The sequence below is a fragment of the Mesoplodon densirostris genome, chromosome 17 (assembly GCF_025265405.1).
Source record: "Mesoplodon densirostris isolate mMesDen1 chromosome 17, mMesDen1 primary haplotype, whole genome shotgun sequence".
Classification (NCBI taxonomy): Eukaryota; Metazoa; Chordata; class Mammalia; order Artiodactyla; family Ziphiidae; genus Mesoplodon; species Mesoplodon densirostris.
Window position 1 is genome coordinate 9,410,424 of NC_082677.1, and position 25,321 is coordinate 9,435,744.

Below are 25,321 nucleotides of genomic sequence, written 5' to 3' on the forward strand. Positions count from 1 at the left end.
ATTGGGGTAGAGACAAGCGTCAGTTCATGAATTCGTGTAGCTCAGCTCATTCCTGTCCACTGAGCCCAAGGCCAAGAGAAAATCAATGAGAAGTGCAAATAATCTTAGGTTGGCACAGATTATTCACAGGGCATTACAGAATATGATGAACAAAAGCCACTATAGAATAGTTGCCTGAAAATACCCCCACTACTCAAGGCTGTAATTTATCAAGCAGAATTTTATTTTGGACCGAATGTCTAACAGAGAAACTAACGAGTGTTAATTCCGAGGAGCAAAGGCTTGGCCTGGTTAATTATAGGATGGGTTGCATTCTGGGCCAATCAGAGTCCACCATTGTGATGGCCCCCCCACAGTCCTGGAGACGAGAATGATCTCCAAGACTTTTGTTTAGCTTGAGCTTTTTAATCAACTCCATAAGATGAGGGAATATTTAATTTAGCTGATATTATTTTCATACTTTTAGAAGATTTTTTGATGTGGACCATGTTTAAAGTCTTTACTGAATTTGTTACAATATTGCTTATGTTTTATGTTTTGGTTTTTTGGCCCTGAGGCATGTGGGATCTTAGCTTCCCGACCAGGGATCGAACCCGCACCCCCTGCACTGGAAGGCGAAGTCTTAACCACTGTACCACCAGGGAAGTCCCTATTTTCATATTTTACTTGCACATTTTAAAAAGATATAAATAAATTTTTTGAAGGATATAAATAAATTTGTCATGTTGCTTCTTCAAAAAAAATTTAACAAAGGGAGATATAAAGACCTAATTCTGGTTAAAAAAAAAAAGACAGAGGGATAACAGAATGATGTGAAATTAATGGTGGCACCGAGACCATAATTAAAAGGAAATGCAGCAGACACAGCTTTACTCTGTTTCGGGGGAACACAAATTAGCCATTACAGGTACAGATGATTAACATTAGCTTTCTGCAGTCACTCCAGGGTGTCCTTCAAGTTGCCAGTGAGGAAACATCCTCACACAGCTTGACAAGGATGTCACCTGGTCAGATTAAATACTGACCTATAAAGATCACAATGCCTTTTATTTTGGAGAGGCATGTCTTGTCTGATCCTGGACAGATCTGGCTCTGCCTGGCACTCCATACATCCCAGGCTGTGCTTGGGATTTACGACCCTACCTGATCGAGGCAGTTGCTGCGTAGATACCTCAGGGCTTGCTGGATACTCTGTGGCAGGGGCTGTCCCGTTCTCTGGACGTGCACGATGAGAGGGATGCCAAAGACTGTCTTGTCTCTGTAATCAGGAACTTTCATCCTCTTCATGAACTTTGGAACTGCCCTAGAATTCACAGAAAGCAGGTCATGCACGCCTCGTGGAGCACACTGTGGGGACAGGCTGTGAGAGCAAGAGGGAAGCCAAGCTTTTGTTGGAATATTGGACAGGCCCGGGGGGATTCAACATTTCTCTCTTAATTATTCACATTACATAGAAGGACTGTGTGTGCCCCGTGCCTCTGTTAGACCTCTAACTATTAAACAGCATGACTCACGTTAGCAGAATGGATTTATGGCCCTGCTTTCAAATCAAGTGCTGGACTTTCCAGTTTAATTGTGACAGACACACTTCTCAAGTGGTAAACACTTAAACGTCCCCAGCAAGACATAACAAAACAAATTAAAAAATACATCAAGAAGAAGAAATCTGGTTGGGGTTGGGGGAGAAAGAAGGGGAGAGAAGATAAATCACATTCCTAGACTATATCCTTACTTTTCTAGAACCAGTTGTACCTTTTAAAGGAAATTTTAATACACAAGCATATATTGATTTGACCATGCAATTTATAACTTTCTAAAATATTTTTATAAAAGCATTGCCGGGCTTCCCTGGTGGCGCAGTGGTTGCGAGTCCGCCTGCCAATGCAGGGGACACGGGTTCGTGCCCCGGTCTGGGAAGATCCCACATGCCGCGGAGCGGCTGGGTCCGTGAGCCATGGCTGCTGAGCCTGCGCGTCCGGAGTCTGTGCTCCGCAATGGGAGAGGCCCGCGTACCGCAAAAAAAAAAAAAAAAAAAGCATTGCCGATTCTTCTATATGACAATTAACAACACATTTTATTTTTTTCCAGATCCACCAAATCATCTAAAATAGGTCCACATTCAAGTTCCAACATATGCTTTTGTCAATCCCTTATTCCAAAGGTTTACTGCATATTCTTTTTTTTTTTTTTTTTTTGTTTTGTTTTGTTTTTTTCTTTTTTGCGGTATGTGGGCCTCTCACTGTTGTGGGCTCTCCCGTTGCGGAGCACAGGCTCCGGATGCGCAGGCCCAGCGGCCATGGCTCACGGGCCCAGCCGCTCCGCGGCATATGGGATCCTCCCAGACCGGGGCACGAACCCGTATCCCCTGCATCGGCAGGCGGACTCTTAACCACTGCGCCACCAGGGAGGCCCTACTGCATATTCTTGTTTTCATTTGCCAGTGAAATAAAAGCAGAACTGTATTTGAAGAGTTCAATGCTCTTTGAATGAAGCAGTTCTATAAGTGTTGAGCTCTGCATTGAGCCAGAAGGTACAAGAAACAGATGTTTCTTTGCAAACTGCCAAAATTACTTGATGGCAAGTTTATTTTTAATGTCTCTGTTCACAACTAATTACTCTTTACTTGTCCTTTTTCCTTCTTGGAGCCTGACTGCCTTCCCTGGAAACTGACAGAGAGCTACAAATAAAGCAATGCTTCCTGCAGGCTACATCACATCCAAGCTTTGGCAGCCCAGAAGTGGACAGTAAGGCAGAACTCTGGGCATTATTTTCAGGAGATTGGCAGTGAAGGCAATGAACGGATTGTTCAGAAATCAGAAAGTAAATACTGAAGTGTTCGCGATCGCATACTGAGCCCTGGAACAAACAGTCCCCTCCTAGGTGAATGGGCTACGCACCACGTCCAGCCGTGTTTGTTGGACATGGAGTGCTTTTCCATGATGGCCGTGAGGCGAAGCAGTGAGAAGCGCTGGAGCAGGTTCAGCTGGCCGGCTGTCTGACCGCTGATGTGGGGCGACGCCGTGGATGGCTGCGGCTGGTGTGAGAGCTGGAAGCTGTTCCACCGGAGTCGCCTTTACCGGAAAGACCGTCAGAGAAGCCAGTCACAAAGGGGACATGTTATCGGAAAATACAGGATGTTATTAATTGTTAAGTAGCTAATCAAAATAGTTTCCGAGCCAAGAAAACCACAAAGCAAATGGAACAGAAGACACAAAATGTACAGAATAAACAGAAGAAACTATTTTCCCCAAGTCTGACAAATCTGGAAAAAGTCACTATCTGTTTCATTAGGAGGCTTAAATAAGTGATATAATAAATTTTATGTTTGTTTATTCCTAAACTCATTCCCAAAGTGTTGAAAGCAGCTGAGACTGTGTGTGTGCATTAGAGAGAGAGAGACATTCAGACAGACAGTGACAGAGAGAGAGCCAGAGATCGCAAACGTTTGGGAGCTGTAGAGTACTGTCGCACTGCTGTCTTGTCTCCGCACTCTGACTGCTGAGCAGCGCTGACGAAGCACTCCTGAAGTGACGACACGTCAGTCAATGAGCCCCGAGAGACATCCCTGCCTCAGTGAGAAACCCAGCAGCACATACGGTAGGCGGTTCCTACTGCTTAGGCCCTTCCAGGGCCATTGTCTAAGGAGCTTCTGAAATGGTCGTTGTACAACAGCTTTTATGTACTTAGTAATCGGCATCTTCAAGCCAAAATAAACTTATGAAGTGTGTATACATCTTAGATCTCAGAAATTTCTCATGGAGTTTTTTAAAAGTTTAAAATTTGGGGTAGAGATGCTTTGCAAGGTCATGGGAAGGGCCTGTGCACAGGCAATGGACCTTCTCGTCAGTGCTTTGCACATAAGAAGCTCAAAAATTTTTTTTTGCATAAAACCAAGATTGAATTAAAGGGTAAACACTAGGAGAAATGAATGTGAGTTAACAGGGATTCAACCACCACAATATCTGCACAAAAGACATACTACTGTTCAAATAATTCCCAACCGCATACATCACTTAGGACAGTGTTAAATATTTAGAAGGTACTCTATAAATGTTTGTTAAATACGTAGACCATAATTATTATGAAATGGATTAAACATCATTTCACAAAGTCATGCCACCAACCTGTTTGGCCTGGTCAGAGAGGCCCCTACTCCAGAGTCCCTCCTTTCTCTGACCCCAGCGGCCTCTGATTCATTAAGAGACGCTCCATCTCTTTCCACATCACTGGGTGTTGTCCGACCTTCGGAGACAGAATTGCCTTCGAAATCTAAGGTGATCTGACTAGGAGGGGGAAAGGGGCAGAAACCAGCTTCTCCGGACAGTGCATTATGTGTCTGCAGTTCAGGTAACAGGTTTTTGGACCAGTCATCCACTACCTCTTGGAGCCCGTTGACATGATGCAGAATGTCGTCCAAGTGAGGGAAGAGATCGTCCTTCTCCAAGTCCAAAAGATCCCCGGTGCTGGCATACAGGTGGGAGCCAGGGACGTTGTCATAGATGCTAACTCGACTCGCTCTGTGGCAGGACGCCATGAGCCTGGGCTCCCGGGACCCAGGGCCTGGCTGTCTGCCCAGGGAGACGTTCCCAGTCCTCCAGTTAACCCCGCTGCTATTGTCTGATGGTGAGAGGCTTTCGATAGAGAGCGCCTTGGGGAACGTTCCTGGTTTGTGGTCCTTGGGAACGTGCACCACCAAGTTCTCTTGGGAATGAAACTCGCGTGCGTGGTTTTGGTCCCCTGCATCCCGCAGTGCTGTTCCCGCCAGCACATCCAGGTCTTCTAAGTACATGCCCCCACGCTTGTGGGCCTCCTGGCATCTTCGCTCCTTCAGGCCGGGGGTGCTCACCCCGCTGCTGCTGTTTTCCGACAGGCTGCTCTCACCGCTCCATTTGCTGGGGCCCGGAAGCCCTGTTTTACAGGCAGCGGGCGATGAGTTCTGGAGATCTCCATTTGGAATCTGGATGCACTGCATGGCCTTGAAGGACTCGGGCTCCTGCTGCAGCACCGGGCCGCTGATCACCAAGCCCCCGGTCCGCCCCGACCCCTTCTGCCTTCCCTGCGCTCCTTTCCCTCGCAGCGTTTCCATGCGTTTCAGAAATGATTTGGCTCTGGCCCGGGTGGGCTTCTCATTCTTTGGGTGCAAAGGGTGCTGGAGACCGTCTTTGGGGGACGGCGGGAGGCTGCTGCCGCCCAGCGTGGCGTCCAGCATGGCTGGGCCGTGGGCGCAGTACTGCCCGGGGCCGTCCAAGGCCTCCCGGCCGGCGCCGTAGCTGCCCGGCTGGCTGCGGCCGTCGCTCCCGCCGCTGCTTTCGCTGTGAATGGAGCAGACCTCGGGCTCGCTCAGGTCGGTGAGGACGCTCTCACTGCTGGTCGTGTTTCTCATCCTAATGTCTCCTGACGACCCGTTTCTGTCTCCGCCGGGAAACACTGCGTGGATGTCGTCCACGCGAGACCACCGGCGGCTGGTCCTTTGGAAAGTCCATTTGTTGCTGATGCAGAGATCTTCCTCATCAGAGTCGTCACCCTGGGAAACATCAAGGATGATGCTCATTTACAGGTGGCTGGGATGGAGAGGGGAACCTAGGTGAGCACAAGCACGGTACCCCCACCTCCTTTTTCTCCTTCCTTCCCTGTCGCGCGTGCTCTCTGGGTTTCCTGGGCACCTTTGCTGGGTCCCTCCACCGTCTTTATGGTCCCTACACCCTCTTCCTTCCCAGTAGCTGGAAGATTCCTTCCCAACCCGCGAAGCTCTCTTCCTTTCAGTTTTCCTTCCTTCCTCTCTGAGAAGCTTCGTTGCCTGATTGCAAAGAGGGTGTCATTATCATCGACTAGACAAGCCTAAATATAAACACCTGTGGTTCCTCTTTTCACAGAGAAACTGAATCCTGCCATAAAATGCATTCACTTCTTCCCTGAAACCTCTTCATGGAGCCCCAGGACCATATTTCCAGCTTCCCTCTTCTGAACCTCGGAGCCAACACTCCTTAGTCTCCCAGACTTGATTCTTAGCGTTATGTTCCCTGTGTAAGTTAATGGCAAAATTATCTCCGAATTCCTGGAAGTAGAAACTTGGGAGCTATTCTAGAGACCCCTGGTGGAGGAGAGTCCAACCCAGCCTGCATGGCCGGGCCGGCCTTCTTGGTTTTAATTAACCCTGAATTGGAGTGCCTTCGTAGGACACGCTTGTCCGGGTGCCGAGGCCCCAGTGCTTTGCCCTGTCATACCTGCTGCACCTCACACATTTCTCTTACTTGTCTGGGTTCGTAGCCCCTGAGAGAGGAGAGTCTGGGTTCCCTGAGGCCACAGGTGGCTTTGTTTCTCTTTGCAAATCCCTCTGGCCAAGCCCAGCACAAACTCGCCATCTAAATAATTTCCTTCTGAGATGAACTGAATCGTCCGCTCCTTCTTCCTCCTCACCATGCGTATGACCAAGACCCAACTCTGAAATGATTCTCAGATCTGCTCCCCCATTCATATCTTCACTCCCATTCCCCAGTGCAGGTCCTTGGCACCTCTGGCTGGGTTATCACAGTAAAAACCAGGCCAGCATCTTCTCCATCTAAACAGCTTTCCACAGTGTAATCCAATTACGATCACAGGTTTTCCCAGTTTAGAAGCTTTCAGTTTCCCTCAGCCCTCCTAAGTCTTAGTATGGCATTCGAAGCTCTTTCGACCTGACTGCAGTGTGCTTTCATTTCAGCTCTTCCTCCCACTGTTCCTGCATTCTGTTCTCTGACCCACAACTACGCCCCAACACCCAGCTCTGTTACAGGATTAAGAGCCTAAGGGCTATATATGGTCCCCATGTCCTTCCCTGGTCCCTGACCATTCTTGGGTACTCAGCTCATGTGTCTCTTTGAAGCCTTTCCTGACAGCCCCAAGGCAGTGACTGCACTCCCTCTGTACTCCTGTAGCATTTGGTTTAGGTCTTTATTGTAGCATTTATTATAATACTAACTTAAACTCATGTCACAAGCACCCACTCTCAACAGTTACAGGTAAGCTCATCAAGCATAGAGTAACTGCTCTCTCTCTCTCTGTGTGTGTGTATAGTTAATTGGATTAAGTTTATTTCACTTTACTTTGACATCTGGTTCTAAGACCTGGTTCCCAGTGCTAGTGGTTAATACCAGTTAGACTTAGGTGACTGTACACAAGTTGCTTACTCTCTCCACAGTAAGTTTTTATCATTTATAAAATGGAACTAAACATAGGCCCTGCCTCGTAGGTTCGCTGTGGGGATTAAATGAAGTACTGCATTTAGTAGTCCGTCACTGAGGAGTATTTGTTCATTTGTTATTTTTCAGTGTCTGTTCAGTTGCTTCTGTGCTACCTGTCCGTGTAAGACAGATGGCTTATCTATCTGTCTACATATCTGGCATCCACCTTATCTCCTCTGGACTTTGCAATATATTGTTTTCAAGGAAAAATAAACAGATGCTTAGTCAATAAATGTGGGAGCTTCCCATTCTTATTTATTTCCTGAAAATCTAGGTTTACATGAGTTGGACTAAATGACACATTTGAACTTTCATGTATAAGGTGAAAGAAGGTAGAAAACCATGGTACTCACAAAGAATTCCATAGCTGTGGGAACACAGTAGGAAATTAGCTCTGAGTTTTTAAAAAGTTGTACAAAACTTTGGCAAAAGAGTTTAAAATTGTACAAATGGAAAAAAAGGCAAGACTGTAGATAGGATGATGAGTCAAAAATATACTTTCTTTGTAGCATTTTCTACTTCCTCTTTCCCTGTAATGGATACAATAAACCCTGAAATCTGAGAGTCATTTAAATATCAGGTACTGTGATAGGTTGAAGGTTGAGTTTATTGGATTTTCATATCACATTTCAGAAAGCTAGTGAGGAGAAGTTGATATTAAGTAATAAGCATTCTGAAAAAGCCTTTTAGCAAATAGTTTCTGAAAAGGCAAAAGAAGGATATGCTTTTAAAGAAAATACAGATATTTAAAAATAGAAACTACAATATTTAGTGTTAGCTCCAACGAGCTCTCTAAAGCGAGCCCAAACTTGGTTACTGATGCTAGCAAACCACATACTAGTTGGATAAGGACTTCTTTATGTTGGTTTAGAAAAGATGCCAAGCTGGGCACTGTGGGCTGGGGATGGAAAGCCTGCCCCCATCTGCTAGGCTCTAAAGAGCTTATTATACTAGCTGTGGGCAAAAAAGGGATATTTAAAACCCAACCAAGGCATAAGAGAAAGTGGTAAACTCCTGGGAAAAAAGGCAAACAGTTCAGAGAAATTTTGCAGTATTTAGATGGTTCGAACCAAAACAAACAAACAAAAACCAAAGCAATAAAAATCAAAAATAAAACAGAGAAAAAAGAAAAAAATAGGCATCTCCTTTAGTACCCTGTGCATGCAATTATCATAGTATGTCCAAAGGGTACTGACACAATTCTGTGTCTGTTTTTCCCACTAGTGCAGGATCTTTGAAACTATTGATAGTGACATACAATAAGAAATACATTTTTCAGTTATAAGATAAACAGGTACTAGAGATGCAATGTACAACGTGATAAATATAATGAACACGGATGTACGTTATATGTGAAAGTTGTTAAGAGAGTAAATCCTAACAGTTCTCATCACAAGGAAAAAAGTTTTCTTTTTCTATTTCTTTCACATTGTATCTATATGGAATGATGGATAGTCACTAAACTTATTGTGGGAATCATGATGCACGTAAGTCAAATCATGCTGTACACTTTAAACGTATATAGTGCTATACATCAATGATATCTCAATAAAACTGGAAGAAGCATAAAAGGAAGTAATCCATATACAGTACCTAGAACAGTATATGGAACATACTAAGTGTTCAATAAATGTTATCTGCTAATTTTAAAAAGTACATTTTCCATCACAACTCAAGGCCCACATACAAATTACGCTAAAATGAAAGAAAGAAAGAAAGAAAGAAAGGGAAAGAAAGAAAGAAATTTGTACTATAATAATGATCTTTGTCCTCTGATACTTTACATTCTAGTTTAGTCTATTTCTTTTTTTTTTTAAATGTTGTTTGCAACCAACAAAATTCATTTGGTAACCCACCAACGGGCCATGATTCACAGTATGAAAAATACTAGAGTTTTAGTTTTTTTATACACCCACGGCACAGCAGACGGTCAGGCACATAGCAGACTCCCCAATAACTGTGAAAGTGTACTGTTTAAGAGATGATCAGATTACATCTGTTTGATATTTTTTTAAGGCTAAAAACAAATAGTTTGTGATTATTTAGAAATGCAAAATGGAAACCTCTTGGAGTCAGATGTGTTTATGAGAAAAACACACCAAACTAACTTTATTCTCTTATCTTAATGATTTAGTAAACCATGGAAATACTATAGACGTGGAGTGTCTGGATTTCAGCCAGGAACTGACAAAAGGCTCTTATGATATTGTTGTGGCCAAGACGGCAAACTGCTGGAGGCTACAGAGCATTTTGTTAGTAGCTGGTTGAGTAACTCCATCAGAGTGTGATCAAACGACTGAAAGTAACTGGAGAGATCTCTGGGGAATGCCTTCAGGTTATGCCCATTTTAAGAATAACTTGGGGCTTCCCTGGTGGCACAGTGGTTGAGAGTCCACCTGCCGATGCAGGGGACACGGGTTCGTGCCCTGGTCTGGGAGGATCCCACATGCCGCGGAGCGGCTGGGCCCGTAAGCCATGGCCGCTGAGCCTGCGCGTCCGGAGCCTGTGCTCCGCAACGGGAGAGGCCACAACAGTGAGAGGCCCGCGTACCAGAAAAAAAAAAGAAAAAAAAAGAATAACTTGAATGAGTCAGAAGAATTCATGTTTTTTAGATGTGAAGATGGCACAGATTATGTACTAAGTGATCTTGAGCAAGGCACCCACTTTGAGACTCAATTTTCTCAGCTGTAAAATGGAAATGATAACAATACACATTTAGCATGGTTTGTCAACAGGATCAAATGAGATTATATATGAAAATGCCAGATAAATCTTAAAATGCAAGATAAAACTAATTATTGTTGTTAGAGCATAGTGATATTGAGATGCATGAAGATCTTAACAGAATTGAAGGATGGCCTGTTAATAAGATGAAATTTCATGAAGTAAAATATAAAGACCTTAACTTCACAAATCTATTATAGGATGTGCAAGATGGAACAGACTTTGTTCCTATTAATAGCCTTGAGAGTTGTAGCAGATTTAAGCTTAATATGAGTTAACCATGTAACGTGGCTACCAAACTATGATCACCCCCCTTAGCATACCTGACCAGAAGCATGAATCTCAATACTTGGAAGGTTGCAGACCCACTGTATTCTGCCTGGTCACATACATCAGGAACAATGAGCCACATTTTCAGGGCACGTGGAAAGGGATTTATTTCTAGAAAAGAGTAATCGGGATGGCCAATGATCTAGACACCACAACCTTCTATGAAGGATGATTGAAAGAACTAATGGTTTGGTTTAGAAAGGAGGAGCTCAAGAGCAGTGCTACTCGAAGTGTGGTTAAGGGGCTGACAGTCCTCAAACTTCCCAGTCTTCAGTGAGATAAGTTCAGACGTTGAAAGTAAGCATTAAAACCATTTGTCACCCTTTGGCAAGGCTGTGCTATACAAGTTCATGATCAGTGGACTTGTCTTATTGAACAGGGTTGAGACCAGCTTGGGTGTTGGGTGCAGTAGGTTATAACGTGTGACGTTTCAAGATTAGTTTATCTACCATAACCCAAAGTGTATAATGTACACTTTGTGATCCATTGTTTTACAGAAAGATAATTGCAGAAGTTGGCTAGTAATGAAAGATTGAAGATGAATTTTGAAAATACAGCATCACTTACTTCATTTTGAATGAAAGGTAAAAAAGAATAGCCAAAACTTTAAAGAATTACTTTAAGACTTCTTCTTTGATTCCATTCAACATATTCTGTGAGATGGGTTTCTTTATGATGACTAGTATTAAAACAAAGAAACAGGGACTTCCCTGGTGGTTCAGTGGTTAAGAATCCGCCTGCCAATGCAGGGGACACAGGTTCAAGCCCTGGTCCAGGAAGATCCCACATGCCACGGAGCAACTAAGCCTGTGTGCCACAACTACTGAGTCTGCGAGCCACAACTACTGAGCCTGCATGCCTAGAGCCCGTGTGCCACAACAAGAGAAGCTACTGCAATAAGAAGCCAGCACACTGCAACAAAGAGTAGTCCCCGCTCTCTGTAACTAGAGAAAGCCTGAGTGCAGCAATGAAGACCCACACAGCCAACAAACAAAACAAAACAAAACAAAAAAACAAAGAAACATTTTAGATATGCATTTTTCCCTGTGAGTAGTGTTGCTGTCAATCCAACCTAAATTAGATAACAAGCAAAAAACTCACTGTCAGGAATACTCATAGTAATAGTGTTTGATTGAAATGTGCGTACAGACATTTAACATGGGGAATTTCAAAGTAAACTTTTTGTTTAGTTCTGACAGCTGAACAACAAAAAAAGTTATAAGTGCAATCATGATTCTTCATATTAATAGCCTAAGTATACTTTTAATAAAAATATGAACAATTTTTGTAATTCTTTTCTATTTCCTGTTATATTTGTTCCAATTATATTTATTGGAATGCAATTTTGTACCTGTAGAGTCTAATAAAACATTTAGGCTTGTATTTTCTATAACCTTTTATCATTTCATATTTCTAATCATTCCTTTGTAGTGAATTTTACAAACGTTATCTCGGTCAGTGGCAGACTGGAAATTAAAAAAAGAAAAATCAGTCACCACAGACAGTTTAAGAGACTTTGCTCTAGATTGAGCAAAGGTCAGAAAACTTTCTGTAAAGGGTCAGATAGTAAATATTGTAGATTTACAGGCCATCCAGTCTGTTACAACTACTCAACTCTGCCTTTGCAGCCAAAAGAATGGGTGTGGCTTTGTTCCAATACAACTTTCTTTACAAAAGCAGGAGCACTAGTTTGCTGACCCCGGATGTAGAGAAAGGGGAAATCCATATTCTGTGCTTCTCCAGAGAAAACAGCTGGAATCAGATGGGCAAGTTTACATAGAATCAGCTTTTAGCTTATTATATGGAAGACTTCTGGTAATTAGGAAAAACCAAACTGCCTTGCAATATAATGAACTCATCACGTTTAGATGCTTACAAACAGAGCCTGAGTGAATTGTGATAGATGCTGTAAAAGTATATCCTGTACTGGATGGGAGACTGGAAAAGATGAGCGAAGATCTAACTCAAAGATCCTATGGTTCTAGGACATTCACATGCAACAGTCTTCAATTCAAGACTGTATACTCTCCAGCCAAGTGAATGATGGAATGAAATCTAACTTCTTTCATGTGACGCTGCTGTTCGGAGCTGCCAGGAGGTGTCTTATTTGGTGTGAGATTTGAGGTTGTGAAAGGCAGGGGGGCCGGTGGGGTGGATTGGGAGGCAGAGGTCAGGCTCCCTGACAACACCCGCAGCTCCTTTTGAAATGCCCACGGCATCCAGGCCGGGAGGTGCTGGCTGCAATGTGGCAATTAGTCATTGTTTCTGTGTGGCTTTCCACCTTTGGTCATGATTTCAGAGAGCTTTGTTAAAACTATAACTTTAACCAGAAACTTCTTTTGAAGCTGCTCTTTCTCCCCTGGGAAATCTTAGGTAAGAGTCCTGTGTTCGTATGTGTCCCTCTCTTTCCTCATCTAACAGAGATCCTTATGGGAGTTCAGTCTCTGACTTCATCTTTGTACTCAGAGCTAAACACTACCACATAAACGCTAACTGTAATTAGGGGATTTCAATGTCATCGTAAAGCAAGTGTGAATTCTGTAGGTAATAATGAAGAAAAACACTTTTCTGCAAAAGAGCAGCTTTGCATGTGCCTTGGGGTTTTTAATTTAGATGAAACGCCAGTGTTTGGCTTTTTCTAAAAACTGAGAACATTCTTAGCTGAAATTATATACGCTTCAGAGACAAATGCCAACCAGACACTGCAAAAGGAAGGATTTTGTATTTTTTAAACAAAATTTGACCATCTCTTTCCACTGGAAACAGAAGCCCATACAAGTCCACAGCTGTGAGAGGCGGCTAATCTGTAGTTACACAGAAATTTAGACGTTTATCTTCCATTAAAGTTGACTGGAGCTGACCCCAGTTGAGAAGCAGGGACCTGCCACTTGCAGCGCTGCAGGGGGAGGAGCCTGAGGTCCGAGGTGGGCAACTGCTGACCTCCCCAGGCTCTCAGAAATGCCGGGTTTTAGTGAGTCTTTCAGTGAGGTGCCTGGCCAAGACTGAGGACATTCTTCTCCACCTGACTCTCACAGGGAAGGTAATCTCGATCTTTAGAGGACTGCTTCTCTCTTCTGCAAAGTGGTAAGGCACTATCTTTTCTCTTCTGCAAACTGGTAAGGTGCGATTTCATTTCTCCTGGTGCTTTACAAGCGAGTGGCGTTTGATGTACAGGAAAAGTGCATGCCTAACTAAGTATGAATGATGCTTCACCATCTTTATGTATTTGTGGATTCTCTTTTTTTTTTCTGCCTTGGGTCAACCCACCAAACTCTTCAGAATTAAACAAAATTAAATGAGAACCAAGTTCAAAGCAGAGCAATGAGATTCATGACTCATTCACTATGAGAGATCCAGAGATAAATTTCCATGAAGACATTAAATAAATCATGGACTTGAGTACAAGACAGCAAGAAATATCCTTCTTCTAAAACAACAATAAAAATACATAATTGTATGTATTGCTGAGGAAACCCTTCCAGGTCTCAGGCCAAGGGTCAGAAGCTCATGCCAATACATTTCTAAATATCTCTGAAAGGCCAGGAGGGGCAGTTTGTGGCCACAATAGCTGGGTTCAGATCCTGCCTCTGCTGTTTCTTCGTGGCTCTGGGCAAGTTATTCATCTTCCCGGCCCTTCAATCTCTGCATCTGTGACGTGGGGTTAGTGATGAGGAATAGTGCCTGGCACAGAGCGGGCACCGTGGGAGCTTGTTAACCACACCACAGAGCACTGAGCAAGCACACAGGGCCCTTCTGAGGCCCAATGGTCCTGAAGGGAGAAGAATGACTGTGGCCCTGGACGGCTAAGCCATTTGGGGATGACATTCTGCAGCACTAAACGTGTCTGGGCCTCTGCAGATTAGAGATGAACATTATATTTCTATTTCTTGGATTGATTAAAATGGGGACATACCCAGAGGAAATGCCACTTTTTTTTTTCTTCTTCCAAACAAACTAATTCCAAAGTTGGTTGAAGCTCCCTGTGCTTGGTTCACAAGTTTCCTTTTCCTTTTTTTTTTTTTTGCGGTACACGGGCCTCTCACTGTTGTGGCCCCTCCCGTTGCGGAGCACAGGCTCCGGACGCGCAGGCTCAGTGGCTATGGCTCACGGGCCCAGCCGCTCTGCAGCATGTGGGATCTTCCCAGACTGGGGCATGAACCTATGTCCCCTGCATCGGCAGGCAGACTCTCAACCACTGCGCCACCAGGGAAGCCCCCATTTTCTATTTTTGATCATTTGGCCTACTCCTAGCCTGTATTTATTTTTTGGTATTTTTCTGCAGTAAAATAAAGGACTAGTCTATGACTTGGGCAAGGGACAGATCATGGGAACACGTGCCACCACCAGGGTCTCCTGCATAGTTGCTTAGACCACAGTCCCAGATGCTGGTCATGACTGAGATTCACAAGTGGGTGGAGATCACCCACTGGATTTATTTATTTCAAAATCCAGGCCATGAGTCCCCAGTTTACAATGTGGAAAGCAATATTTTATTCAAGTCCATGCATCTGCAGGGCCTACAGCTAAGTAGGGGCTGTAAGGGTGTGTGCCACTATATCCAACATAAGGAATAAATTAACAATGTCAGAATACTGAAGTGACCAATTTACAGAGGAGCTTTTGTGAAGGTAACAGAGCCTGACAAATGTTATTCAAGCCTATCTCACATGTGGGTTTTGAAGTGCTGGCAATAAGGGAAGAATCCAATCACACCACTTGGTTGAAAACAAATCCTGTTGTTAGTTTTTGCCATTTGTTTTTGTGATACACAGCAGCTAAGGGTCCACTGGCAGTGTACAGACCAGCCACACAGGCGTGGCTATGCTCAGTTTAATGAGAACCATGTGTTACAACCAAACAGTGTGTATGCTTCTCAAGGGGTCTATTCAGCCAGATAGCTGTTGGGATGTTTATTCCCACATTCAAAATTTTTCTTTGACCTGGAAAAATTGCTCATGTTTTAATATATTCTCTGGATATTGTTTTTCACCATTTTACCTCCTTAGCTTAAATCTTTGGCTCCTAGCTCAAACCCTAAATTGTTCTGAAGGTGAGGTCAACCAAAATTCATCTGCGCCTTTTTTGGGTGCTGTTTTAGAGCAGAAATTCAGGTCAAAGTTATTTTTAAAGATTAGGTTACTCAGGAGTGACTTAAAATCCATGGGCTGTAACGACTTCTCTGTATAGACCAGAATAAAGAACACTTTCTTTTGACTCAAGGATGTTTTCTCTGCTTCTTCAAAATATACTAAGGCTTGACTTGTTACGTACTGAAGATGTGAAATGAAAAAAGTAGTTAACGATTTCAATTCTGAGTTTCCTAAAAGGATCAATTCAGTGAGAAAGAGAGGTCTTTCAGCGCATGTTAGTGGCCTCGGTTTTGGAGTTAGACACACCTGAAATTGAAACCCTGCTCCTCCGCTGGTTGAAAGATCACGGGCAAGGGACTTAACCTGTTCAGGTTTTATTTTCCTTCTCTAGAAAACAGAGAATCCCTATCGCAATGGATTAAATGCCCTAACATAGCTCGTGGAAAACAGTAAGTGCTCAATAAAGTACAGCTTTGTTTCAGAACTGAAATCTCCAGTCTTATTCCTACAGAGGGAAGAGCACGTGCAAAGTCCTCGAAGAGGGAGGGAGCATAGTGGCTCATAAAACTGAAGGACATTCCCTGTGACCAGAGAAAAGTGCAAGGGGCGAGAATGGAGAGATGGGGCAGGTTCTGAATCTTGCTGTTACACTCTCCCCCCAGCCCTCAACCATGATGAAACAAACCTGCCTGCCAATGAACGCATCTTGACTGCACTTGAAAATAAAATGCCACAGGAAAGAATGAGGCAGAAGACACTTGGCCCCACAGATTCTTTTCTGTATTCTCTTAATCTACAAACCACTGTGGAGAATTTGGGTCTAATATGGAGTGGATATTTACAACTAAAACTTCTGAAAGATGATCATAAATAATTAAGGCATTTTACATTTTTATGCAAACCCTCTGATAAAACTAAATCAAAATGAAACAGTGAAACAAACAGACGTTGGCCTAGATATATAACAGACTTACTTATGATGTTTATGATATAATGGGATATTTGGAGAACAAACACAGATGGTCGGGCATTTCAGAATTTTGCTTCGGTTCGTGTTGTTTTTCATTTGTGAATGCAAGCTTCTCCTATTGGTATAGCCATGGTCTCAGTAAGGTGTAGTAAGGTTACCTACCTTTTTCCTTTGGAAGTTCACATCAAGTTTCATTGAGGCACACTTGTTCAAGGTATTTAGTCGTCTAAAAAGAAAGAAAAATGTGATGATTGCTACCACTAATGAACCTAAATCTTCCTTCCAGTTTGATAATTCTCATTGATTGCCAATGAAGTTGAAAGTGCAGAAGCAACCAATCAGGTCCAAAGAAAGGACTGTACCCAGAGAAGGTACACAGTAAAACAGTTTCCTTTTGTTCTCCAGCCTCCAGACCTGAGAGGACCTTCCATGAAGCCTACCAGTCCTTGCCCCTTCCCTTTCCTGGCTTCTCTTTCCACTGTTCTTGGAAGCCGTAAGCACTCAGTTTTAGCCATACTTTCACCAGTCCCTCAATTCGTCTGCCGCCTTGACCTTCCATCCAGTCTACCCTACTAATCCCCAAATGTGGATCAACTCAACCATCTGTCTTGTCTTCTGCTCTTGTGTGAGAGTGCTGAGTTACACATGCCACGGACTGAACTGTGCCCTTCTCAAACTCATACACTGAAGCCCTAAACCCCAATGTGATTGTATTTGGAGTAAGAAGTAATAAAGGTTAAATGAAGTCATAAGGTGGAGCCCCGATCCAACAAGATTAACGTCTGTAAAGGAAGAGACACCAGAGCGCTCCCTCCCTCTCTCTCAATCCGCCATGGGAGGACACGGCAAGAAGGTGGCTGTCTGCAAGCCAGGAGGAAAGTCCTTACCAGGAACCAAACCCTGTTGGTGCCTTGATCTTGGACTTTCCAGCCTCCAGAACTGTGAGAAAATACACCTCTGTTGTTTAAGACACCCAGTCTGTGGTATTTTGTTATGGCAGCCCCTGCTGACTAATACATACATTTTGAAATTCTCCCTCAGCTGGGCTCCTCAAATTGCTACCCAGCATTTATTTCATTTTTTGTCTCTGGTCAGCACCCATTCTCAGATAATGAAAACTATCCAAATCCCTCAACAGATGACTTAGCCACGATTGCCAGTGAGAAAATACAGCTTAAGTCACTAATTCTTTTAACAATTCTTTCCTTCATCATATAAAAGAGATGCTCCTATTCTTTTTCAAAGCTAACACTTTATCATGTGTCTGATTTCAACATCCACTTCATGTGGGACTTTGACACCTCATTTATTCCCTCTCACCTCAGCAGACACTTCACTGTTTTCTTCTCTAAGCTCATCCCTGTCATGAACAAATTGACTAACCAATTAGTTAGCAACCCAAATAACCATAATCGAGCAAACTACCAATTTTCCTTCAGTCTTATCTTTCCATCAAGCAACTCTACTCACCATCCTGACATCCCCTTCCTTATATTATTCAGTTTGCTGAGAACATCCTTAATTTTCATTCACTCTTCAACCCACTGCAATCTAATTTCATGAAATTCTCTTTGCAAATGCCTTTATTATTTTGTTTTATTTGATTTTTTTTAAAATCATAGCATATGGTTTAAGGAGTCAAACATTACCCCTCATGTCCTTTTCCATTTACCAGTCTTTGGAGGCAACTTTTTAAAGTGTTTCTTTTGGTGTTTACTTCCAGCAACATGTATATGCTGTTACTTCTTGATTTTTCAGTTTAAGTCATTATCTATTGACTTTGTTCTATGAAAGATAAAGTTTTTTTTACTACGCATTCCCCCCTCACCCTCCTACATGCACATTTGTACCCTTTGCCTCTTATATACTTGTCATAATTTTGTAATTTTTTGATAAATCAATATTTAGTTTTTATTTTCTTATGACCATGTAAATGCTATTCACATGTATATCATGCTCTGATTACTTTTCCTTTCATTCTAAACTTTTCATTATCCCAGGAGTTAATAAGCATCTTATTTGTTTCCTCAGTTTTCTGTGTACTTTATCCTTAAATCCAAACTCAGACACTTCCCTAATTATCTAAATCTCTAAATGTGTTAAAATATATCAGTCTATCTAATTTCCTTGGAGATGTCTTTCTCAGAGCCTTCTGACCTGTTCTAGTTGGGGTTGCTATATACTTTTTTTTTTTCTTTTTAAATCATGGGCTGATTAGATTTCTCAGAACTCAGATTCTTCTTCAGTGTGTTTTCCAATGCTCTGGAGCTGAGTTACAAAAGAGGCCTGGGGATCTCAATATTTGGAATATAGGTAGACTATCAATGGACCCCCCATTTTCAATAGAGTATTCTGTTTTCAGTGGTGTCTGATGTCCCTCAGTCCAGCCTCTCCAGAGAATAAACTTCCAGTCTTGTGCTGATGGTCAGGGAGAGAAGTCAGCAAGATTTAGCTTGGGGAGTGGATCACGGTTCTACCTATTTTAAAATAGAATTTCAGGACTTCCTGGTGGTTCAGTGGGTAAAACTCCACGCTCCCAAAGCAGGGGGGCCTGGGTTCGATCCCTGGTCAGGGAACTAGATCCCACATGCCACAACTAAGAGTCCGCATGTCACAACTAAGAATCGCACGCCACAACTAAGAAGTCTGCATGCTGCAACTAAGAGCCTTCATGCCACAACTAAGAGTTGGCATGTGGCAACAAAAGATCCTGCACATCACAACGAAGCCCTGCGAGCTGCAACTAAGACCCAGTGCAGCCAAAAATAAATAAATAAATAATAAATAAATAAATAAATATTAAAAAAATAAAACAGAATTTCAAACAACCCTCTTCTTTTTTTATATAATTTTTTAAAAATTTATTTTATTTTTAGCTGCGTTGGGTCTTCGTTGCTGCGCGCGTGCTTTCTCTAGTTGCGGGGAGCAGGGCCACTCTTCGTTGTGGTGTGCAGGCTTCTCATTGCAGTGGCTTCTCCTGTTGTGGAGCACGGGCTCTAGGCATGTGGGCTTCAGTAGTTGCAGCACCTGGGCTCAGTAGTTGTGGCTCACGGGCTCTAGAGCGCAGGCTCAGTAGTTGTGGCGCATGGGCTTAGTTGCTCCGTGGCATGTGGTATCTTCCCGGACCAGGGCTCAAACCCATGTCCCCTGCACTGGCAGGCGGATTCTTAATCAGTGCACCACCAGGGAAGTCCCAACCCTCTTCTTTTTGACTCACCTTCAATCTCACTTCACATTTTTGATTTTTAGGATTTCTGTAGTGAAAATTGAGTTATTTTATGACTTTGTCCACTGACCACTTAGATTTTGTTTCTTGGGCTTGTCAAATTTGCTACCACATATTTTTGTTTTTCTGCTTTGAAAGTTTGGTAACTGTGATTTCTCTCTCTCTGTATGGACATTTGCTTTCATAAAGGAATATCTCTCTGTAAATCAGTGGAAATTTAGAAGCAGCAAATTCAGTTGCAAAACCTCCCATCTTTGACCAATGACTTTTTTTTTTTGTATTCTGGTTATACATAGATCTTAAGTTTTCAGTTCAATGAGTTTTGGCAATTGTAACTACCCTCGAACAAGATAAAGAACATTTCTTGACGTCAAAAAGTCCTCCTGTGCTGCTTTACTGACAGTTTTCCCTACCACCGCATCCCCTCCCGCCACTCCCAATCATCATATAAATGGGATCATACAGTATGTATTTTGTGTGTGTCTGGCTTTTTTCACTCATCACAATGTTTTTCATATTAATTTGTGTTGTGTATAGCAATAATCATTCCTTTTAATTACTGAGTAGTATTCTATGGTATGAAGATATGGTATGAAAAAAAAAAAGATATGGTATGAAGTGTCCATGGGTTTACCCCATGGACACGGGGCTCTTACCAGTTTTGACCAATGAGTTTTTAATCACCGAATTCCATAGTCTCTTTCTAGCAAAGACCTATTTGTAGCAATGGGCCTAATTGGCACTCATCTTCCTTGAAACTCTTCTGGTCTTCGGCATTCAAGGTGATGAATTCTCTCATCTCTCTAAACACTATCTCCTTCCTGTCACCAAGCAATACTTGTGCCTTAACTATTGATATTTTTTAGAATTCAGATTGTGGTTCTTGTTCTTTTTACTCTGCACAAGCATAATGAGATATCTCATCTTAAAATAAACTAGACTCTGATGATGCCCATCCTCTTTCTCTAGTGTGGACATCTCACCTGAGCTCCAGAGCTACATTCCCAACTACTCACTAGTCTCATCCATCTGTGGGGTCCTCCTGGCCCTTCAAACACACCTATTAAAACTGAACTCACTGCATTCTCTTCAAAACCTGTTTTACCTATTTAAAGTCTTGTCTTGATTAAGAGCATCGCCACTAAGCCACCCAAACCAGAAAATGGAGTCAACTTGAGACTCTTCTTCTTCACGGTCTACATTCACTTGGGCATCAAGTCCTATCAATTACACCTCCATGATACCTTTGAAATCTTGCCTCTCCTTGGTCCTGCTCAGTCCCTTCTCATCTTTTTCTTAGAGTCAGGCAACAGCCTTTTAAATTGGTTTCACTAATGCTTCACATTGAAACCAGTTCTATTTCTCAACTTTTTATCATGTCACTTATTTACTTAAAAATATTTGATGACTATATTCATTTTCAGCCATCTCCAGTTTACCCACTCACTAGACATTCATTAGTGTCAAATATGATAGGCAGTTATGGATTAGAAGCTGACCATCTAGTCTGAAGCTGTCTTCTGCAGGTTCTTGGCCTTTGCTCCTATAACTGACAGCCTGGTTTTTTTTGCCAGTTCCACATGTATTAACATCTCTACCTAAGAACTAAGAGTGGTATGTTAAGTGCATTATATACAGTTGACCTTTGAACAACATAGGTTTCAATTGTGTGGGTCCACTCACACACACACCTTTTTTTTTCAATAAATATATTGGAAAATATTTTGAGATTTGCAACATTACTTGCAGATGAACTCCTTAGCCTAGAAATACCGAAAAAATTGAGAAAAAGGTATGTCATGAATGCATAAAATACATGTAGATACTAGTCTATCCTTACATAGGCACAAGGTGATATTTAATATAAAATCAGCAATATATTAGTTTTCTTGCTGTTTTATAACTTTGCTTTCAAAAAATCACATTACCATACAATATGCCTCTTTCTCGTAATTGGAGAAATTGCATATCAGTCTATCATCAGAAGGAAGTAGTTTTTTAAAAATGTAACAATGTTTCCAGTACTGGACTATGAATATAGATGCAGTACTTACTTATGTCATAAAAATTTTATAATGATTCATTCATTAGTGTGTAGGCTAAGTTACCATGAAGCAATCCTGTCAATTAAACTAGGCTACCGTAAGGCAATCATTTTGCTGCTTCTTTGTCATCAACACGTGAATCGTTATATCTCTAAATAAATATGAATTTCTTTTTCACATTATCTTTTCATTTTTGATGTGTTAGTAACATGTATAACATCTGCAATGTTTTGTATCATATAAACCAATATTCATGTAGGTACCAACACACGCCTTGTAAGCAGACGACATGAACTTACAGTATCGCAAAATACAGTACAGCACTGTAAATGTACTTTCTCCTTCTTATGATTTTCTTAATAATATTTTCTTTTCTCTATCTTACTCTATTGTAAGAATGCAATATATAACACATATACAAAATATGTGTTTATTGACTATGTTTTTGATAAGGCTTCTGATCAACAGTAGGTTATTAGTTAAAATTTTAGGGAACCAAAAGTTAAATGTGAATTTTGACTTAGTTGGGGGTCAGCAACCCTAGCCCTTGCGTTGTTCAAGAGTCAACTGTACATCAGTCAAGGCATATATATATATATATATATATATATATATATATATATATATATATATATATATTTTCTCACTTAGAAGTTCTGATATATACCTAAATAAGTTGATGTTTCTCATTGGCACCTCTGTAATAGGTTTGTTTCGGAAGGATTCTCTGTTATTTATAAAATTTACTTATCTAACAAACTTGTTATTCCATTATGGTTTGGAAACACAAACTATTTTATTCTACACAAAAGTTTTTTACCTACTGCATATACAAAAGTCATCAAATGGTTCATGCTTTACATACCACATACTTGAATATGCTTTATACTTTCTGACACACATAGGAAGTTTCTTTATTATTTTTTAAAGCTAGAGACTCTAACATTTAACTATCTAGATTCAGATCCTTTTATCTCCTCTAAACTCAGATAGTTGCTTGTGTCTTAAGAATTGCTCCTCTACTTGGAGAAAATGTTTTCAAAACATGTGTCTCATAAAAGACTCGTATGCAGAATACATAGAGAACTCCTAAATTCCGTAAGTCACAAAACCTGATTTTAAAAATGGGCAATATATTTGAACAGACACTTCTAAAAGAAGATATACAAATGGCAAATAAGTAAATGAAAAGATGCTCAACATCATTCGTCACTGGAGAAATACAAACTAAAATCATAATGAGACACCGATACACACACACTAGAATGTCTAAATTAAAAATATTTACAATGCTAAGTTTTACAAGAATATAGAACCACTGAAACTTCCAAAGGGGTACGGCCTCTTTGGAAAACAGCTTGTCGACGTCTTATAAAATTAAACATATGTTTAGCATCTGACCCAACAATTGCACTCTTAGTTATTTATCCAAGATAAAATAAATCATACATCCATATAAAGACATGTACTTGAATGTTTGTAGCAGCTTTATTCACAAAATAGGCAAAAGTGGCAATAATCCAAATGTCCATCAACAGGCAAATGGATGAAAAATTGTTGTATATCCATACAATGAAGTACTCAACAATACAAAGGCACTAACTCCTAATACATACAGCAACGTGGATGAACCTCAGAGGCACTATGCAGATTGAAAGAAGGCAAATACAAAGTGGGTGCACTATACGATTGCATCTGTAAAAAATTTTACAAAAGGTAAAAGTGTAGTGACAGAAAACAGTTCAGTGGTTGCCCGTGTGGCAATGGAAATGCTCCATACCATGACTGTGGTGATAGTTACATAACGTAACCATATATATTTGACAAAACTCATCGAATTGTATTCTTTAAGTTGGTGAGTTTTTCTGAACGTAAGTTATACTTCAGAAAAGCTGAATAAAAATAATGCAAGTGGGTAACACCAGTGGGAATGGTGGAGTAAAGATCTCCAAAATCCTGCTCTTCCATAAAAATAACAAAAATACTGGCAAAAATTATCAAAATCAATTTTTTAGGAAAATCTGGAAATGAATAAAAGCTTGCAACAATCCAAGTAGTGCCTGTGTAAGAAAAATTACCGAATCTGTGTAAGAACAGTGAGCTCTGTGGCACTTGAACGTGCCCTTTTTTTCTCAGCTCTGCAGGAGCTTTGAAAAGCCAGCAGGCATCACAATCAGAGGAGTTGTGAAAACCAGCAGCCTAGCAGCCACTGGAGAGGGCAGAATGGGTTTGACCTTCCCCAAAGGTCCATTTTTAAAGAATTATCATTATTTGAGCTGTCTGGCAATTCACTGAATGCCCCCATTCACAGGGCTTATCTTTATTTAACCTGACACTGAGCTCATCACTGAGAAAAGCTTTTTCCCAGGGTGTTTGTCAAAAACAATCAGTGGCAATTATTTAACACCATAGCTGCCTGAAGTGGTGATAACAGTTGAACCAAACAAGATGTGGACCAAAAGGAATGAAAGGAATAGCTGGGGAAATGAGACACCCATAGGGACTAAGAAAAGTTCTGACATATTCTTAGGAATCTAGAAGGCCAAGCACATGTGGAGAACTGTGTGCATACCTAGGAATGACCTGAGAAGGTCTAATTTCTCTCCTCTGGCTGACCTTGATGATCTGCACAAGCAGGAAATAAAGCCTGAGACAGAGTTACCAAATTCCTGCTGGAGCACTGAAACCATAGCCCAGTATGCACTACCTGTCCCTTGGCAAAGGCCAGCAGACATACTGGTTCAAGACATTTAAGTAAATCTCTATCCAATCATTTGCAGACCACTAAGCTAACTGAGTACAGACTTCCATGGTCATACAAAGGATTCAGACTTTACATAATTAGCTGAAGAATGTCACTAAACAAACAGCAACAATAACAGCAAACTTTGGGGAGGAGGGGATCTGATTTTGAGAGTTGCCTCATTTATAATGTTTACAATGTCCAGGTTTAAACAGAAAATTATAAGACAACAAACTGATTCTAAAGTTTATATGGAGAGGCAAAAGACCCAGAATAGCCAACACAGTCTTGAAGCAGGAGAACAAAGTTGGAGAACTGACACTATTCAATTTCCAGACTTACCATAAAGCTATAGTAATCAAGACAGTATGATATTGGTGAAAGAAGAGATGAACAGAATAATGGAACAGAATAGAGAGCCACACAAATATAGCCAACTGATCTTTGACAAAGGAGTAAAGGCAATACAATGGAGACAGGTTTTCAACAATGTTGAAAGAACTATATATCCACATGCAAAAAAATGTCAGTCTAGGGCTTCCCTGGTGGTGCAGTGGTTGAGAATCTACCTGCCAATGCAGGGGACATGGGTTCGAGCCCTGGTCTGGGAAGATCCCACATGCCGCGGAGCAGCTAGCCCCGTGAGCCACAATTACTGAGCCTGCGCGTCTGGAGCCTGTGCTCCGCAACAAGAGAGGCCGCGATAATGAGAGGCCCGAGCACTGCAATGAGGAGTGGCCCCCACTTGCCGCAACTAGAGAAAGCCCTCGCACAGAAACGAAGACCCAACACAGCCATAAATAAATAAATAAAAATTAAAAAAAAAATGTCAGTCTAGACATAGATCTTATACTCTTCACAAAAATTAACTCATAATGGATCACAGATCTAAAGTAAGCACAAAACTGTCACACCCCTAGAAGATAACATAGGAGAATATCTATATGACCTTAGGTTTAGTGATGACTTTCTA

General features: G+C 41.6%; 1 protein-coding gene across 5 annotated transcripts in view; it reads right to left on the minus strand.

The window, feature by feature from the left end:
• The window catches only part of STARD13 (StAR related lipid transfer domain containing 13), a 253,253-nt gene that overhangs the window by 38,311 nt on the left and 189,621 nt on the right, over nt 1–25,321 (minus strand). For all 5 annotated transcript variants that reach the window (XM_060079645.1, XM_060079643.1, XM_060079642.1 and 2 more), the window contains 4 exons: nt 16,497–16,560; nt 4,125–5,524; nt 2,898–3,071; nt 1,144–1,303 (listed from right to left, as the gene is read on the minus strand). In XM_060079645.1, the coding sequence (XP_059935628.1) occupies nt 1,144–1,303; nt 2,898–3,071; nt 4,125–5,524; nt 16,497–16,560 (1,798 nt within the window). The remainder of the gene's footprint in view (nt 1–1,143; nt 1,304–2,897; nt 3,072–4,124; nt 5,525–16,496; nt 16,561–25,321) is intronic.